This window comes from Herpailurus yagouaroundi, unplaced genomic scaffold, assembly GCF_014898765.1.
Source record: "Herpailurus yagouaroundi ecotype Mexico unplaced genomic scaffold, PumYag 190, whole genome shotgun sequence".
In the NCBI taxonomy this organism is placed as follows: domain Eukaryota; kingdom Metazoa; phylum Chordata; class Mammalia; order Carnivora; family Felidae; genus Herpailurus; species Herpailurus yagouaroundi.
Window position 1 is genome coordinate 23,825,567 of NW_024412421.1, and position 25,639 is coordinate 23,851,205.

The 25,639-nt window shown below is 38.7% G+C and overlaps 1 protein-coding gene across 3 annotated transcripts in view; it reads left to right on the forward strand.

Moving 5' to 3' along the window:
* The window catches only part of PHLPP2 (PH domain and leucine rich repeat protein phosphatase 2), a 78,908-nt gene that overhangs the window by 17,073 nt on the left and 36,196 nt on the right, over positions 1-25,639 (forward strand). For 2 of the 3 annotated variants that reach the window (XM_040443010.1, XM_040443011.1), the window contains exons 3-4: positions 2,050-2,183; positions 17,657-17,847. In XM_040443010.1, coding sequence (XP_040298944.1) covers positions 2,050-2,183; positions 17,657-17,847 — 325 coding nt within the window. Of the gene's footprint in view, positions 1-2,049; positions 2,184-17,656; positions 17,848-23,819; positions 23,971-25,639 lie in introns of those variants that run through there. The other variant, XM_040443012.1, reaches the window with a different exon arrangement.

Consider the following 25,639-nt stretch of genomic DNA (forward strand, 5'->3'; position numbering starts at 1 on the left):
ATTTTTAAGTAATCTCTACACCCAACATGGGGCTTGAATTTACAACCCCGAGATCAAGAGTTGCATGCTCTACTGACTGAGCCACTCAGGTGCCCCTTAACTTTTCTAAATAGAATCCTTTTAAGACATAAAGACAAATGCTCCTCATGACCTTTGAACACACACATGCTTTCCTATACTTGTTTTTTGGTTGTTGTTTCAGACATGGGAGATAATTCTATTTTTATTCTAATTAAAATTTGAATCCAATCCTAAGAATTGTTGTCAATACGTTATTGAACATTAATGCGAGCTATTTTGCTAAACACTTTCCTTACTATAGAATATCTTGTAAGTAAGTAAATTTAGGAACAACTATGTGAGGTAGGTACTACTGTAATTCCCATTATATATGATGAGGAATTTAAGACTGAGGTTAACTAAATTTGTCCAAGAGCAAAACTGAGACTCAAACCCAGTCAGTCTGACTTTGGGATCTTTTTTTTTTTTAAATTTTTTTTTTTTCAACGTTTATTTATTTTTGGGACAGAGAGAGACAGAGCATGAACGGGGGAGGGGCAGAGAGAGAGGGAGACACAGAATCGGAAACAGGCTTCAGGCTCTGAGCCATCAGCCCAGAGCCCGACGCGGGGCTCGAACTCACGGACCGCGAGATCGCGACCTGGCTGAAGTCGGACGCTTAACCGACTGCGCCACCCAGGCGCCCCTGACTTTGGGATCTTAGGCTATTAGTCACTGTATTTATAACTATTTCCTTCCATCCTTCCTTCCTTCCTTCCTTCCTTCCTTCCTTCCTTCCTTCCTTCTTTCCTAAGTTCTAAGTGTATTTATTTATTTTGAGAGAGAGAGAGAGAGAGAGCGTGTGCGAGCATGAGTGGGGGAAGGGCAGAGGGAGAGAGAGAGAGAATCCCAAGCAGGCTCTGCACAGTCAGCACAGAGTCCAGATAGACACAGGGCTCAGTCTGATAAACCATGAGATCATGACCTGAGCTGAAACCAAGAGTCAGACACTCAACTGACTGAGCCACACAGGTGCCTCTATAACTGCTTTCTAATGAAGCAATTGTAAAAGGACTCTCTTGTTGTTATTACTGATGTAGCCCTTTCTATCAAAATTCACATTGAACATTTTTGGTTTTTAAATATTTTGAAGTGCTTTAGGTCTGTATGATCTAAAATATGCAGTGTCACCAGAGGCCACAAATAATTACTAGACATTCTGACTTGACTTTAGCGTTCAGTTGGGACCACATAGTAGAATGATTTCTGGGGAATTATTGGGCTGTTGACTTCTAATTCTTGTGGAAGAAATCATCTCTGAAGCCAGTGGAAATACATAGTACCTGAGACATAGTAGGGAACTCAAAGACTATGTCTCTGACTATGTGTGTAATTTATATGAAATCACTTATGGCCAAGTGTGATCTTTTATATCTCATAATTTCACTACCTTTTGGGCCACAGGTTCTCAAAGCACCCTGTAGGAGTCCCTGAGACTCTTTGAGGAAGTACATGATGTCACAACTATTTCAAATCATAATAAGTTAATAATATTCTTTTTTACTCACAGTCTCTCATGAGTTATAGTGAGGTTTTCTAGAGGCTACACAGCATGTTATTACAACAGATTAAATGTAGAAGCAGATCTGAGAATCTAGCTGTCCATTGAAATTGCCATTCTCATCACTAAATTTGTTTGATTTTGGAAAATATATTTTTAAAGAAATTTTACTTACATTATCATATAATGGGTTTATTACTTTTAAAAATGAATAAATATTTAGAAACTCTTAACTTCAGCTTCTAATTCAGTAAATATCAATAGATATACCCCATGTAAAAAGAAGCTCTTTGGGGTTCTCAAGACCTTAGGAGGCTTCTGAGTCAAAACCTTTGAGCACCTCTTGTTTCGATTAGTTGTATCATATGATATTAAAGAAAATCTTGATACAGAAGTAAAACAAAATTTAAAACATTAAAAGATTTTTAAAATTAAAAGAAGCATTTTTATTTCTTACTAAATACTTTTGTTTTGAATTGTGTGAGCAGGAGACTGGAACCTACTGAACGACCTCTTCAGATTGTTTATGATTACTTAGCCAGGCTGGGATTTGACGACCCTGTGCGCATACAGGAGGAGGCAACAGATCCTGACCTTGGCTGTATGCTTCGATTTTATGGTGGTAAGAAGTGTTTTTTTAATGTTTATTTATTTATTTTGAGCGAGAGAGTGGGGAGAGAATCCCAAGCAGGCTCCATGCTGTCAGTGCAGAGGCCGATGTGGGGCTCTAACCCATGAACCGTGACATCATGACTTGAACTGAAATCAAGAGTTGGATGCTCAATCGACTGAGCCACCCTCAGGTGCCCCTATGGTGGTAAGAACTTATTATTGGCTTTGTGAGTGTGTTAACTATTTTTAGGTTGGTCATTTGTGCCTCTCTTGTCTTCAGCTTTTCAAAAGTATTTTTGTAAAAGGTGTGTTTAAGCTAATTAACTAATGTGGTTACAAAAAACAACAAAAACAAGAAAGCGGGGTGTAGTTAAGGGAAGACTTCAAAGTATTAGCCAAAATATCTTTCCTTTTTTATTTTTGCTCTTTTTGTTCTAGTTTTTTTGCTGACTTACTAGAATTATTTTATGTCTTTGCAGAATCTTCATCACATCATGCTTTTTAGTATCAATTGTATTTTCAAGTTTCTTACAAAAACCATGAACTTCTGGATAGCTCAAGAATGTTGAGAGCTAGATGGTCATTATTATATATGACTTAACATTTGATAACTCCATCTGTTAAAGCTGTATATTGTTAAATTGAGTGGGCTTGAAATCTAGGATTTTTTACTTTGTCTTTTGGTGCATTCCCCCCACCCCCCCACCCCCATCAACTTTTCACCTAGTCACTTCAGTAATAAAGTTAGACTTATTGGGGCGCCTGGGTGGCGCAGTCGGTTAAGCGTCCGACTTCAGCCAGGTCACGATCTCGCGGTCCGTGAGTTCGAGCCCCGCGTCAGGCTCTGGGCTGATGGTTCAGAGCCTGGAGCCTGTTTCCGATTCTGTGTCTCCCTGTCTTCTCTGCCCCTCCCCCGTTCATGCTCTGTCTCTCTCTGTCCCAAAAATAAATAAACATTGAAAAAAAAATTAAAAAAAAAAAAGTTAGACTTATTAAAATTAAATACTTTTTGAATATTACTTTCCAAATATACATAGTCTACTACTAATACTAATGGTACTGAGTACCATTGATTGAGTGCTTACTGTGTGCTTTTATGCTTGTGAATTACCCACTTTACTCATTAGAAACACCTTATGCTATAGGAACTGTGATCTTATTTAACAAATGAGAAAGCTGAGACAGAGAAGTTAAACTACTCATTCAAGATCATACAACTAGTGACGGAGTCTTTTAACACCTAACAATTTTTAATTAATATGACCCACTTATCAATTAAAATAATAACTAAATGATTTGTGTCTATAGGCAAAATTGTTTACTAAAATCCCTTGCTCTCATTCCTCAAATTACTGATTAAATTTCTGTATACTTTTTTCTTTTTTTGTTGTTGTATTTACTTATTTTTAAGTGATCTCTGCCTCCAACGTGGGGCTCAGATTCACCCTGTAAGATAATAAAGTTGTCACAAACCAACTTTATTAAATGCACTTCACCAAAGATTTTATGTATAATTTTTCATCACAACACTGTTTTGTGATATGTTGTTCCTTAAAAGTTGGTATTATTTTATTTCCATTAATTTCTCTTCTTTGCTAGTTCATGGAAGGAAAATAGTTGCTAGGTTGAAATTAAGTACTAAAATCCTTTAAGGTGAATTTGAGGAACACAACCCGTTTAAACCTATAACACTTGGCTTAAAAAAAAAAAAAAGAGCAACTTGGAGCAGTAACATTCTCGTTTTGTGATTGTGGTTGAAAGTGAATTCTTCATTATATGTTTTATTCTGGAGTGAAAGTTGAGCCTTAAAGTGCCAGCGGGCTCCTGAGCCATGGAGATTGCATTTGCATAGCTGTTGGCATCCACACATTAATTTTCTACCACCACCTGATAAACTATAGCATGCCCAGGGTCTGCATATACCCTTAAGAGGATATTTTTAGTAGAGTCCAAAAGAGTACCAGTTTTTAGTGCTTACTGTTTTTTTTTTAATGTTTATTTCTTAAAAAAAATTTTTTTAACGTTTATTTATTTTTGAGAGAAAGAGAAAGAGCGTGAGGGGGAGAGGGACAGAGAGAGAGGGAGACAAAGAATCGGAAGCAGGCTCCAGGCTCTGAGCTGTCAGCACAGAGCCTGATGCAGGGCCTGAACCCACAAACCGAGAGATCATGACCTGAGCCGAAGTCGGACACTCAACTAACTGAGCCACCCAGGCAACCCCATACTTACTCTGTTTTTAAGGGGAGGGGGAGTCTTTAACAAAGAACATTTCCAAAAGTGACCTCTGTTAATTTAGAGAAGCTAGTATGTTTTGAGTGAGAAAATTTTGTTTGGGAAAGAGGTGTTTAAAGCTAACTATATTTGAAATTAGACAGTATATATATATGGCACAAAATACAAAAGTAAATATATATATATATATATATATATCAGTAAGTGTATTAATTATCTATTGTCTATGTAATGATTTACCTCAAAACTTAGTAACCTCTCAGGCATCTGGCTGGCTCAGTCGGTAAAGCATGTAACTCTTAAATGTTTTGTTTTGTTTTTTAAAGTTTATTCATTTATTATTTCTGAGAGACAGAGAGATGGACAGGAGAGAACACATGAGGGGGAGGGGCAGAGAGAGCCAGAGACACAGAATCTGAAACAGGCTGCAGACTCTGAGCTGTCAGCACAAAGCCCAATGCAGGGTTTGAACTCACGAACAGTGAAATCATGACCTGAGCTGAAGTTGGACACTTAACGGACTGAGCCACGCAGGTGCCCTAGTAAAGCATGGAACTCTTGATCTTGGAGTTGTGAATTCAAGCCCCACATTGAGTGTAGAGATTACTAAAGAACAAAAATAGATAGATAAACTTACGAAACAAAAACAAAAACAAAAAAACAGTGACGGGATGGGGCACCTGGCTGGCTTAGTCAGAAGAGTGTGTGTGACTCTTGATCTTGGAGTCATGAGTTCAAGCTCCACGTTGGGTGTAGAGATTACTTAAAAAATAAAATAAATAATGCCTTTCTCCAGTTCTATTAAAAAAAACTTAATGATTTAAAATGAATACATATTTATTATCTCACATAGTTTCTGTGGGTCAGAAATCCAGGAGTACTTTAGTTCTGGTTGGGGTTGCATGAGATTGTAGTCACTCTGTTGGTTAAAGATGTAGTCATCCAAAAGCTTGACTGAGGCTTGAAGCATCACTTCCAGCCTGGCTCATTCAAATGGCTGTTGGTAGGTCTCAGTTCCTCACCAGCTTTTGGCAGGAGATCTCAGTTCTTTGCTTTGTAGACCTCTATATAGGGCTGCCTGAGTATCTTCATGCCATAGCAGCTAGCTTCCCTCAGTGATGAGACCAGATAGATGGACGGACAGACACAGACACACATACACACGCACGCGTGCACCTACACACACACAGGGAGGCCTCAGTGTTTTTTATGACCCAGCCTCATAAGTCACAGACATTTCCGTCACCTTCTGTTTAGTAAAAGTGAGTCACCAAATATGGCCCACCCTATAGAGAGGGACATTAGGCCCCAACTTCTGGAGTGAGGACTGTCAAAGAATTTGTGGACATATCTTAAAACCATCACAAAAAATATGCTTCCCTTTCATCATGTTCCTCTAACTACTCCCATTCCTGAATCCAGAGACAACCACTGTTAAGGAAAGATATCTGTGAAATATTCTCTTAAAGCAAATAGCTTAGTAGTCATCTTTAAATATTTTGTGTGTAGAGTCTTTGAGGAGTAAGCTTAGTTAGAATACAGTGTTATATGAGGCCAGGGTCATAAGGGCCAAAGTTCAAACCAGTTAATGTTGCTGTGCTTGCCGGGTCTAAAAGGTACCCAGTTCGCCATTATGCAGCCATTATGCAGATGTCCATTACCAGTCTTGCTGGAAAGGGAATTCTGGGGAAAAATGAGTTAGTGGAATGACTGGCTCAGTGCAAGTCATGATAAAAGCTGTGGAAATCATACAATTGACTAAAGATGAGTAGGTAGCATGAACAATCACAGAAATTAAGAGAGCATGTTAATGAACTCTGTGTATGAGGAAAGGGAGTCTACAAGATGTGATTTGCTAGTGAAGTGGTAGTTTGGGGACTCTGTGGCTCAGCATGAGTCCCAGCCTGAGCATTTCTTTCTGTACCATATTCTGTGCACACATTGTTTAAGACCATTTGTTCCAAAGAGCATAAGCACAAACAAATGAAGCCAGATACAAAAGAATCACATGGTATGTTTCCATTCATTTAAAGTTCAAAAACAGCTAAAACTGAGCCATGTTGTTTAGAGATGTGTGGCAGAACTACTGTCTGTCCATCAAAATCTGTTCTTTTCTTCCATAATAAGAGAATTAGATTTGGGCACATTGCTGCCCAGCTATACCTCATTTCCCTGCCTTTCTTGCAGCTAGGTGTGCACATGTGACACACTTTGCTTCAGTGGTATGGAGTGGAATTGTTGTGCCACTTCAACACACCATTCCTAAAACTTCCCACGCACGCTTCTCAGTGTCCTTCTGCTCTCCCATAGGCTGGGATGGCAGTCATCAGAGTAATATTGTAAGTCATGTGTCGAAAGTGATAGATCTTCCCTCAGCCTGAGTTTCTTGACAGAGGTGACCCCTGGAAACCCACAGTGTGTACTCTAACAGAGAGTTAAATTTCTCTTGTGCTTGAGCCATTATGTGCTGTTTGTTATAGTAGTTTATAACCTGCTATAACTAGTATAGGATACATACATAAATGGCAGAAATATAAGGAAAGCAAGGACATTATTATTATAAAAGTTAGGAGAGTGGCTGACCTCTAGGGTGGGGGAAGGAGGACATGATTCCTACAAGTAGAATTTTTGAGTCAATACATATATATATTTAAAATTGTGACTATTCCTAAATTGCACAGGCGATACTGATGGATGCTTTCATCAGTAGTGTTTGAGAGTACTCATTTCCTTGTCCCTTTGCCAATATCAGGTATTATTGTTAAAATTATTCTTTGTCCTAAATTGTAAAAAATACTGTCTCATGTTAATCTGCATATTTTAAACTTTGTTGTTAAACTATAGGAGTAATATATTTAAAAATATTTCATCATCCTTATACAATTACATTTATTATGGTACATTTCCTAGTCATATTTTATATACATATTTCACATTTATAATCATTGTGTCCATATATTTTTCCTTTGTAAAAAATTTAATTGCACAAGTAAAAGGTGGATATAGTTTGATTATCTAAGTGTTACAATCTCTTGTAATCATTATCTATAGTGTTTCAATCTCTTGTACACCTCCCAGGTCAATTGACTGCTTAATAGATAACCACTGCTATCAACTTGGTGTATATGTATTCAAGGTTTTCTAACTTATATTCTTATCTAATAGGTATTTGTAGAAATATATTTTGTTTACATAAACGGTATTATTTGATACTGGTCTTCATGGTTTTTTACCCAACCATATGTTTTGGATCTTTCCTTAGCTGTCTTCTTCTTCTTTTTTTTTTTTCTTTAAGTTTATTTATTTATTTTGAGAGAGAGAGAGAGAGAGTGAGCATGGGAGGGGCAGAAGAGAGGGAGAGAGAGAGAATCCCAGGATCCACAGGATCCATGCAAAGCCCGACGTGAGGCTCAGACGCCCAAAACTGTGAGATCGTGACCTGAGCTGAAATCAAGAGTCGGATGCTTAACCGACTGAGCCATCCAGGTGCCCCTCTTTAGCTGTCTTCTATATACATTTCTCTAAGTTGCATAGCACTGAATATCATGTGTGTATTATAGTTTATGTAGTTTATGTTGCCATTTCGCTGGTGATAGACGCTTACCGTATTTCCAGTTTTGACTATTGCAAACAGCATTATAATAAAATTGCCTCTTTGTGCCCTTTTCTTCAGAGGAGATCTGTAAACATGAAATTAATGGGTCATTGGATATTTGCGTTTAAAATAATAATACTATTGCGGAACACTGTATATCCCGTCAGTATATCAGAGTACCACTTTGCCCACAATATCACCTTTTAATATTATTAGCATTTAAAATTTTTACTAATCTGATAGATAAAATGATGGTCTCCTTGTTTGAATTTTTCTTTCCCTGATTACTAATGTGGTTGAATATTGCTTGATATTTTCATTGGTTCTTTAGATTTCTTTGAATAACCCATTGATATTTCTGTGCAAATTTGTGTTTGTCTTTTTATCATATTGATCTAAAGGATGTTTATATTCTACGTATACATCATTTGGATACTGTATTTGTGGCAAAACTTTTTTCCAGCCTGTAACTTGTCCTTAAGTTTTATTGTTTTTTATTCTGCAGAAGTTTTAGTCAGATTTTTTGAGTCTTTTTCTTTAATGTATTTATATTCCTCCCTTATTCTAGCTCATAAATGTATTCTATATTTTCAGTACTTTTATATTTTTAAAATCTGCATAAGATAGGGATGTAACTTTACTTTTTCTCAATGGGTAGGTAGCCATTTGTCCCAACAACATTTATGGAAGAGTTCATCCTTTTCCTACTGACTTGAAATATTATCTTTATTATTTTTAAGTTCCTATACAGGCAGGGGTCTATTTTTAGACTCTATCCTATTAGATTGATTAATTTGTACTGTGCTAATACCAAAAATTATTTTAATTAATATATCTCTATGATATATTTTGATAGCTGATAGGGAAGCTATCTTACCACTATTCTCTGAAAAAGGGAGATCTCTTGAATCAGGGAAGCCTTTATGAAGAAGTAGTATTTGAGTTGGTTTTTTAAAAATTGACAGAATTTCATTAAGCTGAAAGGAAAAGGAGGACCTGGGATGGGAGATTAGACACTTCAGTGTATGTTCTGTGAATCACAGATAATTTGAGTCCAGATTGTTCTGGGCATTGAGTTCAGTATCAGGAGCTTAGTCTTTGTTTGGCAGATGATAGCAGGAAGTGAGAGCATCCAAGTGAGCCAGAGAAGGTGAAGCTGGCACCAGTGTGGACAGTAATTCAGATGTGAATTAATAGGGGTCTGAAATGGGGAATGGGAAGGAATTGTTCCTGTGAGAGACTTTTTGAAGGGATAATCAGTAAGAGTTGGTGGCTGATTACAAAGGGGAGTTGAGGGGCGCCTGGGTGGCTCAGTCGGTTAAGCTTCCGACTTTAGCCAGGTCACGATCTCGCGGTCCGTGAGTTCGAGCCCCGCGTCGGGCTCTGGGCTGATGGCTCAGAGCCTGGAGCCTGTTTCTGATTCTGTGTCTCCCTCTCTCTCTGCCCCTCCCCCGTTCATGCTCTGTCTCTCTCTGTCTCAAAAATAAATAAAACGTTAAAAAAAAAAAAAAAAAAAAAGGGGAGTTGAGGAAGGGAACCTAAGAGTTGGAGCTGAAACTGAGTTTTTGAGCCTGGCTTACTTCAGGAGAATATCAGGACTTGATTTATGAAAAGGAGTTGTTCTTGGGGATGGTGATGACTTGGTTTTAGGAATATTTCATTTTAAGTGGTGACGAGTATCCTGTTGGAGGTGTCTGGCAGGTAGTTGGAAATGTGGAACCAGAGCGTAGGAAGTACAGATCTGAGAGTCAGGTACATGGGGATGTTAAAGCTGTGTAAGTTGTTAAGATACCCTTTTTTTTTTTTTTAAGTTTATTTATTTATTTTGAGAGAGAGAGCACCTTTGAGCAGGGGAGGGGCAGAGAGAGAGAGAGAGAGAGAGAGAGAGAGAGAGAAATACCCAAGGAGGCTCCACAGTGACAGTGCAGAGCCTCATGTGGGGCACGAACTCATGAACTGTGAGATGATGTCCTGAGCTGAAATCAAGAGTCAAGTGCTTAACTGACTGAGCCACCCAGGTGTCCCAGAAGATTAAGTTATCTTGAAAAGAATCCTTGTATGTAGGAAGAGAAGGAGGCTTAAGGCAGGCAAAACTTTCATTATAATAACTAGCATTTGTTTAATTCCCCTCCTCTATGCTGAATGCTTTATCAAGTGCTGAGCGCTCTGTTTCCTTGCTTCGTGTAATCCTTATAGTCCCATATGGAGATGTTACTATTCCAGAGAGGCTGTAACTTGCCCCAAATAGAAGAGCCAGGAAGCAGATAAATCTGTTTGCTTCTAAATCTCACCCTTTTAACTTCTAAGATACTCCACCATTTAGTTTTTGGAGAGAGAGTTTAGAGGAGTATGAGGAATCCATAAAATGAGACATGGGAAGGATTAGGAGTCATCTCATTCAACTCCTTCGTCTTAATCTTAGGAAACTAAGGTCTGAAGATGTAAGAGGATTTGTTGGGGGTCATGAAACCCAAGGGTGGAATTGCTTTAGCCACCACTGCTTTGCCAAGTTTTCTAGTGGAGTACTTCAAGTAGTTTTCTGTGTTGTATGGGAGCCTATTGCAAGTTTGAAATTTGTTCTGAGCTTTCCTATTTTGTTCTTTAAATGTAAGTAAATATTTTATTTTTACCTCCCAACCTCTTAACCAGTGTTTATTTAACTTTTTATTTGGAGCTAACTTTAGATTTTCAGAGCATTTGGAGGGATAGCACAGGGACCTCCTGCAATCCTTCATGCAGTCATTTGAATTGTTCCCATATAAATAGTGCTTCCATTTTCTCTGACTTCTCTCAAGACTTTTTCTTTGTCTTTAATTTTCAGCAGTTTGACGATGTAGTGTCTGGGCTTGAATGACTTTGGGTTTGGGGTTCACTAGACTTCTTGAATCTATAAGTTTGTATTTCACTTGGGGAGTTTTCCCCTATTTCTTCAAATAATTTTTTAGCATTGCACTCTTCTCTCCCTTTGGCTCTCTATCCCTCCTTTGAAGTTTCATTTTTGGCATGCTGCTTGGGAACACATCCCCATTTGTATACCTCAAGGGTGAGCCCAGGGGTTCATAGGGAACTTTATGGGGTCATTTTCCAGAGCTCCAATCTCTTTGTGATTTCCTGGGACTTTATTTAACCTGCCCTCTTGGGCATTTCCTACAACTGCATCCACACGGCCTGGCCCCCAATGAGACCAAAAATTCAACAGGTTTTCCGTCCGCTGTTTTGGGACTGCAGATCTTCCAATCACAGAAGGAAGTTCACACACCTCAAAGTTATAGGTGCCTGTGTCCCTCACTGTTGCAGCCACTCCTCGAGGCTGGGACTTGAGAAAATGAAGAAAAGGTCGGGGAAGGGAAAATGAGGGATTTCTCCCACTCTCTCTGAGTGTTCGCAGACCCTTTTAACACTCCTCAAGGCAGAGCTTTCCACACCAATGCCTACTTCTGGATCTTGGGCTTTCTCGAGTCCTGAGCTGGGAGATGTCAGAGATGGAAAAATGATAAACTTACTACACTACTGCTTAACTTACTACTGCTTAGGTTGTATTTGTAATTATGTTCTTTTTCCCTAGTCTGCCTGCTACTGTTTACTTTTTGGGGTCCTCATATAGCGGCTCTGTGCATTCTGTCCAGGTTTTATAGGTGTATTTAGTGAGAAAGACAGGGCTGGGGTGTGCTTTCTCCATCTTACTCAGACTCTGTATGATTTCTTTTTTAATAATTTTTTTGTCTGAGTATCATTGTGATCTCATGGGCTTGTGTATATTTGTTGTGACTCATTTTGACCATTACTGGTTGTTTTTTTGTTGCTCAGTTTCTTCCTCGTGGGAGCTTTTCACATTGGCTTTTGTCCTTCCAACATGACCCCAGTTTTTGATACACCCTGGATTTCGCATTAAGTTCTGGCACAGCAAGATGTCCTAAGTTCATCTTTTCATTGTCTGAATCAGACCAGGAATAGACTTTTTCTAAGGACTCCTGGTTCATATTAATGAAAAATGATATTGAGAGATTATACTCTGGGCAGTAGAAGAACTCACTGCTACAGGGTTGCCCTTGATCGTTTTGTTTTGTTTTTTTTAGCAACTTTTTAAAATTATAAAAACAATCTACTTTCTTTATAGAACATTTGGAAGTATACATACATGAGGAAATGAAAATTATCCCTAATTTTCCACTTAGAATCTTGGCTTTTGAGATTGTAAAACAATTTTTTAATTAGAACTGTTACACATTCTGAATACTTATTAGAACTTTCTCATTCTGTTTTTTGTCACCTTTCAGAAGATCAGAGACTGGAGGCACTTTGGATGTCTAGCAAATACTCCAAAATTAATAATAAAACAGAATGTTGTTTCGTGTATAAATAACTTATCCAAAACAAAATTTAATGTTTCCTTCTGAGACTGGTGGTGTATAGATTCAGGAGTTTTCTCTGTAATAAAATAGAACTAAGGCAAAGAAAGAAGAGACTCGGAATTATCTATCAATTGTTAAAACATCTGTTTCATGTAAACTTGTAAAAAGATCATTAGGCAATTTGGAAGCCTGTTAAACTATTATAAAGTCCCATTTTTACATAATTTAGCCAACTTTGTAGTAGGTGATGCTGTTAACCAAGATGGGGAATCTAAAATCAATTAGCATTTTGGGGCGAATCATGAGATTTAAAAAACAAAAACAGTTTTATTGAGATATAATTCACATACCATAAAATTCACCCTTTAAAAGTGCTTTTTAGTATATTCCGTGCTTTTTAGTATATATAGAGAGTTATGCAGCCATCACCACAGTCTAATTTTAGAATGTTCTCATCACTATAAAATGAGACCCCATATCCATTAGCAGTTATTCTCCATTCCCACTTCTGGTGCACCCGGCATCCACAAATCTACTTTCTGTCTTTATGGATTTGCCTATTCTAAACAATTCATATAAGTGGAATCATATATACTTGACTTTTTGTGACTGGCATCTTTTACTAAGCATAATGTTTTCAATTCTCACCCATGTTGTAGTATGTATCAGTACTTTGTTTCCTTTTATGGCCAAACAGTATTCCATTGTATACATGATGCCACATTTTGTTTATGCATTCATCAGTTGATGACATTTTGGTCATTTCTACTTTTGGGCTATTTTTGTGAACAAACATTTGGGTATAAGTATTTGTGTAGACGTATGTTTTCACTTCTCTTGGATAAAGCTGTAGGAGTGGAATTGCTGGATCTTATGGTGACTCTGTGTTTCAGCTTTTGAGGAACTACCAGACTGTTTTCCAAAGTGGCTGCACCATTTTATCATCACCCCAGCAATGTTTGTTTACGTCCTTGCCAACACTTATCCAGTGTTTGTTTTTTTCGATGAACTCGTATCTTCTTGTGGTTTCGATTTGTATTTATCTAGTAACTAATGAGATTGAGCATCTTTTTATGTGCTTGTTGGCCTTTTATATATCTTCTCTGAAGTAATACCTATTCAGATTCTTTGCCCATTTTTTAATTGTGCTACTTGTCTTTATTACGGAATTGTAACAGTTCTTTGTTCTGGGTACAGGTCTCTGGGTATTTGGTATACGATTGGCAAATATTCTTTCCTGTTTTGTGAGTCATCTTTTTAATTTCTTGATGGTGTTTATAGAAGCACAACGGTTTTTTGTTTTGTTTTTGTTTTTGGATGAAGTCCGTTTATATTTTCATTTTTGTCATTTATACTTTGTTTTAAATCTTTTTTTAAAGTTTATTTATTTATTCTGAGAGAGAGAGTGTGGAGGGGCGGGTTGAGAGAGAGGGAGAGAGGGAGAAGGAGAGAGAGAGAGAGAGAGAGAGAGAATTCCAACCAAGCTCTGCACTGTCAGAATCCAGTGTGGGGCTTGAACCCACAAATCTCAAGATTGTGACCTGAACCGAAATCAAGAGTCAGACGCTTAATCAGCTGAGTCACCCAGGTGCCCCTGTCACTTAAACTTTTGTGTTGATACTTAAGAAACCTTTGCCTGGGGCGCCTGGAGTGGCTCAGTTGGTTAAGCGTCTGACTTCAGCTCAGATCATGATCTCGCGGTCTGTTAGTTTGAGCCCCATATCAGGCTCTGTGCTGACAGTTCAAAGTCTGGAGCCTGCTTCAGATTCTGTGTCTCACCCTCTCTCTGCCCCTCCCATGCTCATGCTCTGTCTCTCTCTGTCTCTCAGTAATAAATAAACATTAAAAAAAAAAAAGAAAGAAACCTTTGCCTAATCTAAGGTCACAAAATTTATTCCAGTGTTTTAGTTTTAATTCTTACGTTTAGGTCTACAATCCATTTTGAATTAATTTTTGTGCATGGTGTGAGGTTAGGGATCTGACTTTATTCTTTTGCCTGTGGTTATCCAGTTCCAGCACCATTTGTTGACAAGATAGTTTTTTTCCTATTGAGTTATCTTGGCACCCTGCTCAAAAATCAGTTGTCCATAAGTGTAGGTGTTTATTTGTGAATCCTATTACAATGCTGTATGTCTATCCTTATGTCAGTACTGTACTTTTTTTTTTTTTTTAAGTAATCTCTGCACCCAACCTGGGGCTCAAACTCATGACCCCGAGATTGAGAGTTGCATGCTCTTACCAACTGAACCAGCCAGGCACCCCAAGTACTATACTTCCAATTTTGTTCTTTTTGTAGATTGTTTTGGCTATTCTGAGTCCACTGTATTTCTATGTGAATTTTAGGATCAGTTTGTCAGTTTCTTCCATGAAAGCAGCTGGAATTTTAATAGGGATTACATTGCTGTAAATCAGTTTGGGGAGTTTTGCCATCTTAACAATATTTAAGTCTTCCAGCTCATGAATATTGGACGTCTTCCATTTATTTAGGTTTCTTTTCATTTCCTTCAACTATATTATTTAGTTTCTCTGCACAAGTTATGCACTATTCTTTTTGATGCAGTTAGTTTCTTTTTATTTATTTACTTTTATTTTATAGAGAGAGCGCACAAGCAGGGAAGAAGGGCAGAGGGAGGGAGGGAGGGAGGGAGAGAGAACCTTAAGCAGGCTCCATGTTCAGCACAGAGCCTGACACAGGGCTTGAACTCATGATCCTGAGCTCATGATCTAAGCTGAGATCAAGAGTTGGATACTTAACCGACTGAGCCACCCCGGTGCCCCAGATGCAATTCGTTTCTTAATTTTACTTTTGAACTGTTTATTCCTTGTGCATAAAAATACAATTTTTTTTTTTAATTTTTTTTTCAACGTTTATTTATTTTTGGGACAGAGAGAGACAGAGCATGAACGGGGGAGGGGCAGAGAGAGAGGGAGACACAGAATCGGAAACAGGCTCCAGGCTCCGAGCCATCAGCCCAGAGCCTGATGCGGGGCTCGAACTCACGGACCGCGAGATCGTGACCTGGCTGAAGTCGGACGCTTAACCGACTGCGCCACCCAGGCGCCCCAAAAATACAATTTATTTTAAAAAAAATTTTTTATCCTGCAACCTTGCTGAAATCATTTGTTGGTTATAATTGTCTTTTTAGTGGCACACTTAGGAATTTCTGTATACAAGATCATATCATATGCAAATAAAGATAGTTTTATTTCTTTCTTTCCAGTCTGATCCTGGAAATTTGAGGTAAATGGGAACATCTATTGGACATGACCAGCAGACAGTTTGATATGTGAGATTAGAACCAAGGGAAGGGAAGATTGGGACAGGAGATAGAAATTTGAGGGCCATTATCATCATATGAATAGTACAATTTGGAGGCTGGAAGCAAGATTGAAGTAAATTGAGTAAATAGGAGGTGAGGTAACAGAGATAGCTAATAAAGAGGCACAAATGAGAAGAAAAGAGCCTCAACAGGGTAAACTTAGAGTTTGTCAAAATATATTTTGTGGACCATCTGCATTTAAACTACTTGGAATAGATGTTAAAAAATACATTTTCCTGGGGCGCCTGAGTGGCTCATTTAGTTTAGTGTGACTCTTGATTTCAGCTCAAGTCATGATCCCAAGGTCTTGGGATTGAGCCCTGTGTTGGGCTCCACACTGAGCCTGAAGCCTGCTTGTTTCTCTCTCTTCCCCCCTCTGCTCTTCTCCCCAGCTTGTGGTCTGTCTCAAAAACAAAACCAAAAAGACATTTTCCTATGTTACATCCTAGGCCGTACAAATTAGACACTCTGTGAATGGGTCTCAGCGTCCTTCAGTTTAAACTGTTGTCACATAATAACTCTTGGGCACACAGAAATGGGAGAATTGCTGAACTGAAGGAATTCTACAGTTGAGACTGAGAGGGTATGGGAGAAAACTTGAATGCTTTTGTAGCTTTGAAAAGAACAATAAGGAGGGTGGAGTTGAAGACTGAGAAGAGAGAAGAGAAATTCTCGGAGAAAGGTGGGGTTTAGAATATAGATGAAAGGCCTGGCCTCACATAGAAGGAGAAATGGCTCTCGGGTAGGGCTAGTGTTAGCATACAAAGTTTGAGACCTTTTTTTTTTTTTAAATGTTTTTATTTATTTTTAAGAGAGACAGAGACAGAGACAGAGGACAAGCTGGGGAGGGGCAGAGAGCGAGGGAGACACAGAATCCGAAGCAAGCTCCAGGCTGTGAGCTGTCAACACAGAGCCCGACGCAGGGCTCGAACCCATGAACTGCAAGATCATGACCTCAGATTGACCTCAGGCCCCATTTCCTCAGATTATATGTGGGAAACACACAGTTAAAGGGGCATGATGCACAGGTTCCATAATCAATTGTGTAATAATATTAGGTACGGTCTAATTTTCTCTATTCCCACTTTATTGCTCTTTGCAATATCTCATACTAGTGCTGCTCCTGTTCGTTCCTTTGTAGAGTTACTTGTCTGTTTTTAGCTGTGCGTTAATCAACAACCTGTCTGCTCTCATAATGTGCTGTTTTGTGCACTATATCTCAGCCTTACGAAGATTTCTGTTGGGGAGGGAGCATACTAAAAAAGAAAGATCTTGTATGATATGAGCTTCTGCTACCATGATTGGGATAGTTGACTGAAATATCAGCCCTAAGCTTTTCTGCGCAAGAAGCAGGAAAATGGAGCAATGTGTACAGAAGTAGAGTGCTTCCATAGTTTTTTATTTCTTCCTTCTAGAATAGACTCGTCTCAACAGTAGTGGCTGTCATTTACTCAGTACTTCTTTTGTTACCTAAAACTATGCTCCGTACTTTAAATTAATATCTTAATTTTTTCATAATGAAATTCTAAAGATTACTATTAAGATCCAAACTGTATACATGAGGAAAGTTAATCTCAGTGAAATTAAGTAGTTCAAAGAAACAAAAGTAAGTGGCATAATGAAGATTTGAACTCAGGTTTACGTGTCTGGCCCCCAGGTCTATGATCTTAGTCACTTTGCCATTTTGCTTTTCTCTGTGTTCATGGGAAATAGGACTGTGTTAGAAGAATTAATAATGGCATCCAAAATAAAATCTTGTTCTTAGCCCCAAATTCACAATACTCCCGTTGTATAACTTCAGTGATGGGTAACATTTTATGACTGAGATCTTATTTTGTAATACTTATATTGCTTGGTCACTTAAATCTGTAAACAAGGTTGCTGTGTATTGACACACAATACTTTCTTTTTCCCTTATAGTAGTCTTATACTAGTTTAATTGTGCCTTCTGAATTTTTTTTCTTTCGTTTTGTTTTCTTTTCAGAAAAACCATGCCAGATGGATCATCTGGATCGAATCCTTCTGTCTGGTATCTATAATGTACGCAAGGGAAAGACCCAGCTGCATAAGTGGGCTGAACGCCTAGTTGTTCTCTGTGGTACCTGCCTCATCGTTTCCTCAGTAAAAGATTGTCAAACTGGAAAGATGCACATTTTGCCTTTGGTTGGGGGAAAGGTAAGACTCGTAAAAATGGAATTATTCTTCTTTTGTTTGATCTTCTTCATTAAAATCACATATGCTTTTCAGCACTTTGCTCACATCTTTTTATTTTTTTATTTTTATTTTATTTTTTTTGAAGATTTATTTATTTAGCTAATTTCCACACCCAACATGGGGCTTGAACTCATGACCCCAAGATCAAGAGTTGCATGCTCTACTAACTGAGCCAGCCAAGCGCCCCTCCCCACATCATTTTAAAGAAGCAAGTATGAGCATGTGTAAAGATTACACTGTAGAGGCATCTGGGTGGCTCAGTTGGTTGAACGTCTGTCTGACTCTTGATTTCGGCTCAGGTCATGATCCCAGGGTCATGGGATTGAGTCCCCTCTTGGGCTCTTTGCTGAGCAAGGAGCCTGCTTAAGATTCCCTCTCTCCATCTGTCCCTCTCTCCTGCTTACACTCGTGCTCTCTCAAATTAAAATTTAAAAAATAAAATTAAAAAAAGTGCAATTGCACTATATCCAAGGGATACAAGTGTGCTATTTTGAAGGGGCACATGCACCCCAATGTTTTATAGCAGCACTATCAACAATAGTCAAAAGTATAGAAAGAGCCCAAATGTCCATCAACAGGTGAATGGATAAAGAAGATGTGGTGTACATACATACATACACACAACGGAGTATTACTCGGCATTCAAAAAGAATGAAATCCTGCCATTTGCAACCATGTGGATGGAGCTAGAGGTATTATGCTAAGCAAAATTAGCTAGTCAGAGAAAGACAGATATCACGTATGACTTCACTCATATGTGGAATTTAAGATACAAAACAGATGGACATAAGGGAAGAGAAGCAAAAATAATACAAAAACAGGGAGGGGAACAAAACATAAGAGACTCTTTTTTTTTTTTTTAATTTTTTTAATGTTTATTTATTATTGAGAGACAGAGCATGAGCAGGGGAGGGGTAGAGAGAGGTAGAATCTGAAGCAGGCTCCAGGGTCTTTGGAGCCCGATGCAGGGCTCTATGTTGCTTTGTTGTTGTTTTTTGTAAATTCTGTAGGATTTTCTTTTCTTTTTTTTTAAATGTTTATTTTTGAGATGGAGAGAGACAGAGCATGAGCGGGGGAGGGGCAGAAAGAGGAGGAGACACAGAATCCGAAGCAGGCTCCAGGCTATGAGCTGTCAGCACAGAGCCCGACGCTCTGGGCTCGAACCCACAAACTGCGAGATCGTGACCTGAGCCAAAGTCGGACACCTAACCAACTGAGCTACCCAGGCGCCCCAGGAGACTCTTAAATACAGAGAACAAACTGACGGTTGCTGGAGGGGTTGTGCCGGGGGATGGGCTAAATGGGTAAGGGGCATTAGGGAGGACACTTGTTTGGATGAGTACTGGATGTTATACGTAGTGGATGAATCACTGAAATCTACTACTGAAATGATTATAGCACTATATGCTAACTTGGATATGAATTTAAAAGTTTAAAAAAATTAAATAAATAAACATTAAAAAAATTAAAATTAAAACTAAAAAAATTAAAACTAATAAAATTAAATTAAAAAAATTTTTTTTAAAGATTGCATTACAGGGGCGCCTGGGTGGCTCGGTCGGTTAAAGCGTCCAACTTCGGCTCATGTCATGATCTCACGGTCCGTGAGTTCGAGCCCCGCATCGGGCTCTGGGCTGACAGCTCAGAGCCTGGAGCCTGTTTCGGATTCTGTGTCTCCCTCTCTCTCTGCCCCTCCCCTGTTCATGCTCTGTCTCTCTCTGTCTCAAAAATAAGTAAACGTTAAAAAAAAATTAAAAAAAAAAAGATTGCATTACAACGTTGTTTTTTAGAGTTGTTAGGTCCGGAAGAAGCCTACTCAGCCTAATTTAAGCATAAAACTGGTTTATTTACATCACAGATTCTCTGGGAGGTCAAAAAGTATCCATACCACAAATTTCTTTTCTTCTTTTCTTTTCTTTTTTTTCTTTTTTTCCTTTTCTCTTCTCTTCTCTTCTCTTCTCTTCTCTTCTCTTCTCTTTTTAAAATATTTATTTTTTTTTGAGAGAGCACAAGCAGGGGAGGGCAGAGAGAGAGAGAAGGAGACACAGAATATGAAGCACATTCCACGCTCTGACCTGTCAGCACAGAGCCCAACATGGGGCTTGAACTCCAGAACTGTGAGATCATGAACTGAGCTGAAGTCAGATGCTCAACTGACTGAGCCACACAGGTGCCCCCATACCCCAAATTCTGCTGCAGAACCCATTTGTTGATGATACCTCTGCCTCCACTGCTAGGCACTGGATGCTGCCATTGGTAACGCCTGGGTAGATCGAGGATGCTGCCCTGCCAGCTTCCCGCCAGCATCCATTCCTTAAACAGATTGTCTCCAGCTTCTCCTTTTCCCTCATTTATACTAAAATTCAGAGTCTGGGATGGTCACAAGCCCCTCTCCAGCAGCCAGGGAAGCACATTATTTCTTGTCTGTACTAGAGAATTCCCCACCCTGGGCAAGGAGTTCAGCTGCAAGTCCATCAGACTGACAGATGACTGGAAACAGATATATTAACATTTATATGAAGCTATACCTCATTTTGTTTCTTTTATTTTTGATTTTGAATATCATAAAAGTCTGAATTTGAGAGAGCTTCCAGACAAAACTTAGTGAATTCATGCGTTGAAACAGCCAATCTGCTCCAGATACACAATACATCATCTATATATAGATAAAATATATATATTCAAAAGGTAAATATACAGTTTTAAATATACAATATTCAAAAGGCACAGTTGGGCTTAGGAATGTAGAATAGAAGTGCATGTGGTGAAATGGTCTGAATCTGAGGGCCTGCTGGGTTCTGGGCCTGAAAGGTTGTGGCAGCCCAAATGTGTAGCTCCTCTAAGTATTTGGGTTTAAAAGTCCTCTACTTATGAGGGGAACCTGGCCCAGGCTTAAGTAAGAGATGAGTGGTATTCTGCCCCTGAAGGACTGCTGGAAAAAACAAAAACAAAACAGCCCAAAACTGCTGTTAACCACTGACTGGAACCAAGTCTTGTTGTTGCTATTGTCCTAGAGAGGTGGAATGACCCATTTATGTGGCCCATAACCAGGAAATGAATAAGCTGCCACTAAATGAATGTGTATACTTCAGTATCAACCAGGAGGCAGAAACCTACCACTTAGCAATATAAGACCTGGTTCTTCTGGTCTTGGGGGCTGAAGGACAGAATGAAGAAAATAGGTTAAAAAAAAATGCCCCCCGCCCACCAGAAAGGAAGAGAGAGAGAGAGAAAGAAAGGAAGGAAGAGAAAGAAAGAGAGAGGGAGGGAGGGTGGGAGGAAGGAAGAAAAGAAGGAAGAAGGAGGAAAGATGGAAGGAAGAAAGAAAAAAGAATACAATAAGGGAAAGTAAATTCAAAGGGAAGTTTTAAGAAATAAGAAACGATGAGTGCAGACACTGATAAAATAATGATGGTAAAGTTAATATTAATTGTAAGAAGTTTAAAGTCTTGGAATAAGAGGATAGAAACACCAAATAACGTTCAACTTCATTAGGAAAAAAAGTGTGAATTAAAAAATTTTAAGGACAGCCACTAAAAAAAGTAAAGTGGGAAAGGGGCCTCTGGGTGGCTCAGTCAGTTAAGCATCGAACATAGGCTCAGGTCATGAACTCACAGTTCGTGGGTTCAAGCCCTGCATCGGACTCTGTGCTGACAGCTCAGAGCCTGGAGCCTGCTTCAGATGTGTCTCCCTCTGTCTCTGTTCCTCCCCCACTTGCACTCTGTCTCTCTTTCTCACTCTCTCTCTCAAAAATAAAGGTTAAAAAAAAAAAGTAGAGTGGAAAAAGAGAATATAAAAAGTTCTTTGATGCCGGGCACCTAGGTGGCTCAGTCAGTTAAGCATCTGACTTCATTTCAGGTCATTATCTCACGGTTTGTGAGTTTGAGCCCCACATTGGGCTCTGCATTGACAGCTCAGAGCCTGGAGCCTACTTCAGATTCTATTTCCCTCTCTCTCTGCCTCTCCCCTGCTCGTGTTCTCTCTTTCTCAAAAACAAATATTAAAAAAAAAAAAATTCTGTAATGCTAAAAGAAGACAGAAAAAGAGTGGAGAAAAAGGAACACAATGATTAGCATGGTAAATTATCACAAGTTATAGTGATAGAGGGGTACCTGGGTGGCTAAGTCGGTTGAGTCCAACTTTGGCTCAGGTCATGATCTCACGGTTCATGGGTTTGAACCCCGCATCAGGCTTTGTGCTGATAGCTCAGAGCCTGAAGCCTGTTTCAGATTCTTTGTCTTCTTTTCTCTCTGCTTCTCCCCCACTCATGCTCTGTCTCTCTCAAAAATAAATATTTAAAAAAAAAAACCCACAAATTTTAGTGATAGAAACATATCTAAATATATCAATATTCATAAAAATTGTGATTGTTAGATTCTTATTTAAAATCTTAGTACTTGCTGTTTATAAGAGACATACCTAACAATTAGAATGTTGAATGTGAAATGGTGGGAAAATTATGCTAGTCTAATAACAACCAAAAGAAAATCGGTGTGGTTATATTAACATCAGACAAAATACTTTTATGAAAGTTTATATGGAACAAAGGACTTGTCTACAGGATATATAAAGAACTTTTACAACACAGTGATAGGAAGACAAATAACGTAGTAAAAACTCAGCAAAAGATTGGAGCATATCCTTTACCAGTGAAGATATACACATGGCAAATAGACACATAAAAAGATTCTCACCATCATTAGTCATTAGGGAAATGCAAATTAATATCAGTGAGATACTGCACACCACTAGAATGACTAAAAATCAAAAGACTGATTTACCAGATTTAGCAAGATGAGGAACAACTGGATTGCTTATGTCATTGGTAGGAGTACAGTCTCTTTGGAAGACAGTTTTTTTATTTCTTGTAAACTTAAACATATGTATATCAGATGACCCGGCTTTTCTCCAAGATATTGGGAAATGAACACATATCTTTACAAAGACTTGAAGTGAATGTTCGTCACAGCGTTATTCATAATTGTCAAAACTAGAAACAAGCCAAATGTTCATTGACTACTGGTGAGTTGATAAACACAGGAGTTATGTCCACACAATGGAATACTAGTAAGCACTAAAAAGGAATGAACTGCTGACACTTTCCAAAACAAAGATCAGTCTCAAAAGCATTATTTTAAGTGAAAGAAGCGAGGTACAAAAAAGTCTGTTTATTGTATGATTCTATCATATGAAATTCTAAAAAAAGACAACTATAGTGATAGAAAACAGGCACTTGCCTGGGTGCAGAAGGGAAGGGATTGATTACAGAAAAGCACAAAGGGAAGTATTGGGGGTGATGGGCTTATACAGCTGTATTCATTTATAAAAGCTTATTAAACTATTCACTTAGAATCTGTGAAGTAAAAAAAATCACAAAGTTTATTAAAATTATACGTCAATAAAACTAATATCTAAAAAAAGACTTCGGTGCAAAAGAATTAGTAGGTATAAAGAGGCTCATTCCAAAAGGATGAAAGGAACACTTCATGATGAATATAATAATTCTGAAGTTGTACATGTGTTATGATGTAGTCTTAATATATATAATGCAAAAATTAACATAATTAAATTGACAAATTAACTTCCAGTGGGAGATTTACAATCGTTTTTCAATATTTGACATTATATAAAAAAAAAATTTGACATTATATGAGTATATTATTGTTCTGTGTCAAATATCCTGTAATAAAATATTTAAAAGATTATTCTGAAACAGTCATTAATATCTATTCTTCATTTCAATAAGATCCTTTATTTTGACACAGACTCATTCACTTGCCTTGATTTATTACTAATAAAAAGCGGTCCTATTGTGATCATTGCAATTGAATGTTATGAATATTATGTAATTTTATTTGGATCTTTTTAATATGATTCTCTTTCGCTTAAAGTATTATCATGTTTCTGCCATTGGATTCAATCTTTACTTGGCACCAGAAACCTAATGATTTACGAGTATAATTTGGAAGTTCCCAGCTGACTCACCAAGATTCAGTACCTATGACATATCAAAATAACATGTCAGAGAAAGATATAAGTGGTTTCATAACTACAAAGGCTTTATCTTCTTCAAAGCTATGTGAGGTAGGTTGTTGGAGTTTTGGGGGAGAATTGCTTTGATGAGAACTGCTGTTGTGCAGTGAATCTTTATTACCACCCCAAATGGGAACAGAGAAGGTTTCTGCCTGTTTCCTCAACCCTAGTGAAAGAGGTTGCAACAGGACTCAAGAGAGCTTGATACGGATCCCCTACAGTAAGGGAAACATAGTGGACTGGTGTCCTGCCTTCTGACCAAGGAGTCTTGAGGACAAGAGATGAGTTACCAATGCAGCCAGGTAGCTTAAGAGCCTGACTCATGCATTGGGATCATCATGTGCTCCTTGGGTTTGTTAGTATGTGACCCAGAAGGGTTGAGAGAAAGTGAGAACCAGTGGGTGGATAGGTGGAAAAATGGATGAGTGGGTGGATTCTCTTAGATCTTGTCTAGCAGGGCCACCCAGAGGGGCAAATAGGCTTCCCTGGAGGACAGGCTGTAAATGGACCACCAGATTCCTTCATGTCTGGGAGGGCATAGTCAACTACTGGAATAATATGCATTAGCCAGGTCAAGGGATCTGTAACTAAGAAGTCATCCATTGTTTGGCTTGAGGTGGGGGTAACCAAAAGAATCCTTAAAAGGCCCCATTGAGGAAAAACCTCCCTTTAAAATCTGTTAGGCCTGGAGACTGCAAAGTCAGGTTATGACTCTGCTTGTCTAGTAAGAACCTTTGAGCTTTTATCTTTCCTGTCCTTCCTATCTACTTCAACCCTGGAGGGGGTAAAAAATGGCATCTAGTCCAGTACTTAGTAGGTAAGGAAAGAGAGTCCAAAAAGCAGGCTAGGTCACCCTTTGTAGGCAGGCAGCTACCTCCATTGTGCCCCAGGATAGGGGAAGGGTTGGAACTGTCGTATCTTTGCAATGGCAACATTGACTCTTATCCTGTGGGTCTAGAGACTCTCCTGTTGCGAAACATGGGATGCTTTCTTGCATCACAGGCACTTGTACTTGCTCTTGCCCTGCATGGAATGCTCCTCCCCCAGGAGGTTTTCATGCCTTGACCCCCTTAGGGTCTTTGCTCACATGTTACCTCAGCAATTCCTTCCTTTACTGACCTGTTCATAACTCAGACCACCCACCCTGTCCTCCAAGCTTTTCCCCTGCTTTATTTTTCTTGATGTTACATCTTACATATTATATCATGCTATGCTATGTCACCATTTTGGTGTTAGAGTGTCTTTCCGCAAGTCTAAACCCCACTTAGAGTAGGCGCTTTGTTGTTTTCTCCTCTGCTTGTCCCAGCATGCAGAACAGTACAATGTATTTATTCAGCTAATATTTCATTACCAAATTGAGACTGGGTTGTGACTTAAAGAATAATTAATACATTTACTTACGATTATGCCTGAGTCCTATTCCTTCAACATAGTTGCTGAATAAGTTATTCCTTTGCTTTTTTAATTTTTTTATTTTTATTTTTTTATTAAAAAATAAATTTTTTTTAACGTTTATTTATTTTTGAGACAGAGAGAGACAGAGCATGAACGGGGGAGGGTCAGAGAGAGAGGGAGACACAGAATCTGAAACAGGCTCCAGGCTCTGAGCTGTCAGCACAGAGCCCGACGCAGGGCTCGAACTCATGGACCGCGAGATCATGACCTGAGCCAAAGTCGGATGCTTAACCGACTGAGCCACCCAGGCGCCCCTCCTTTGCTT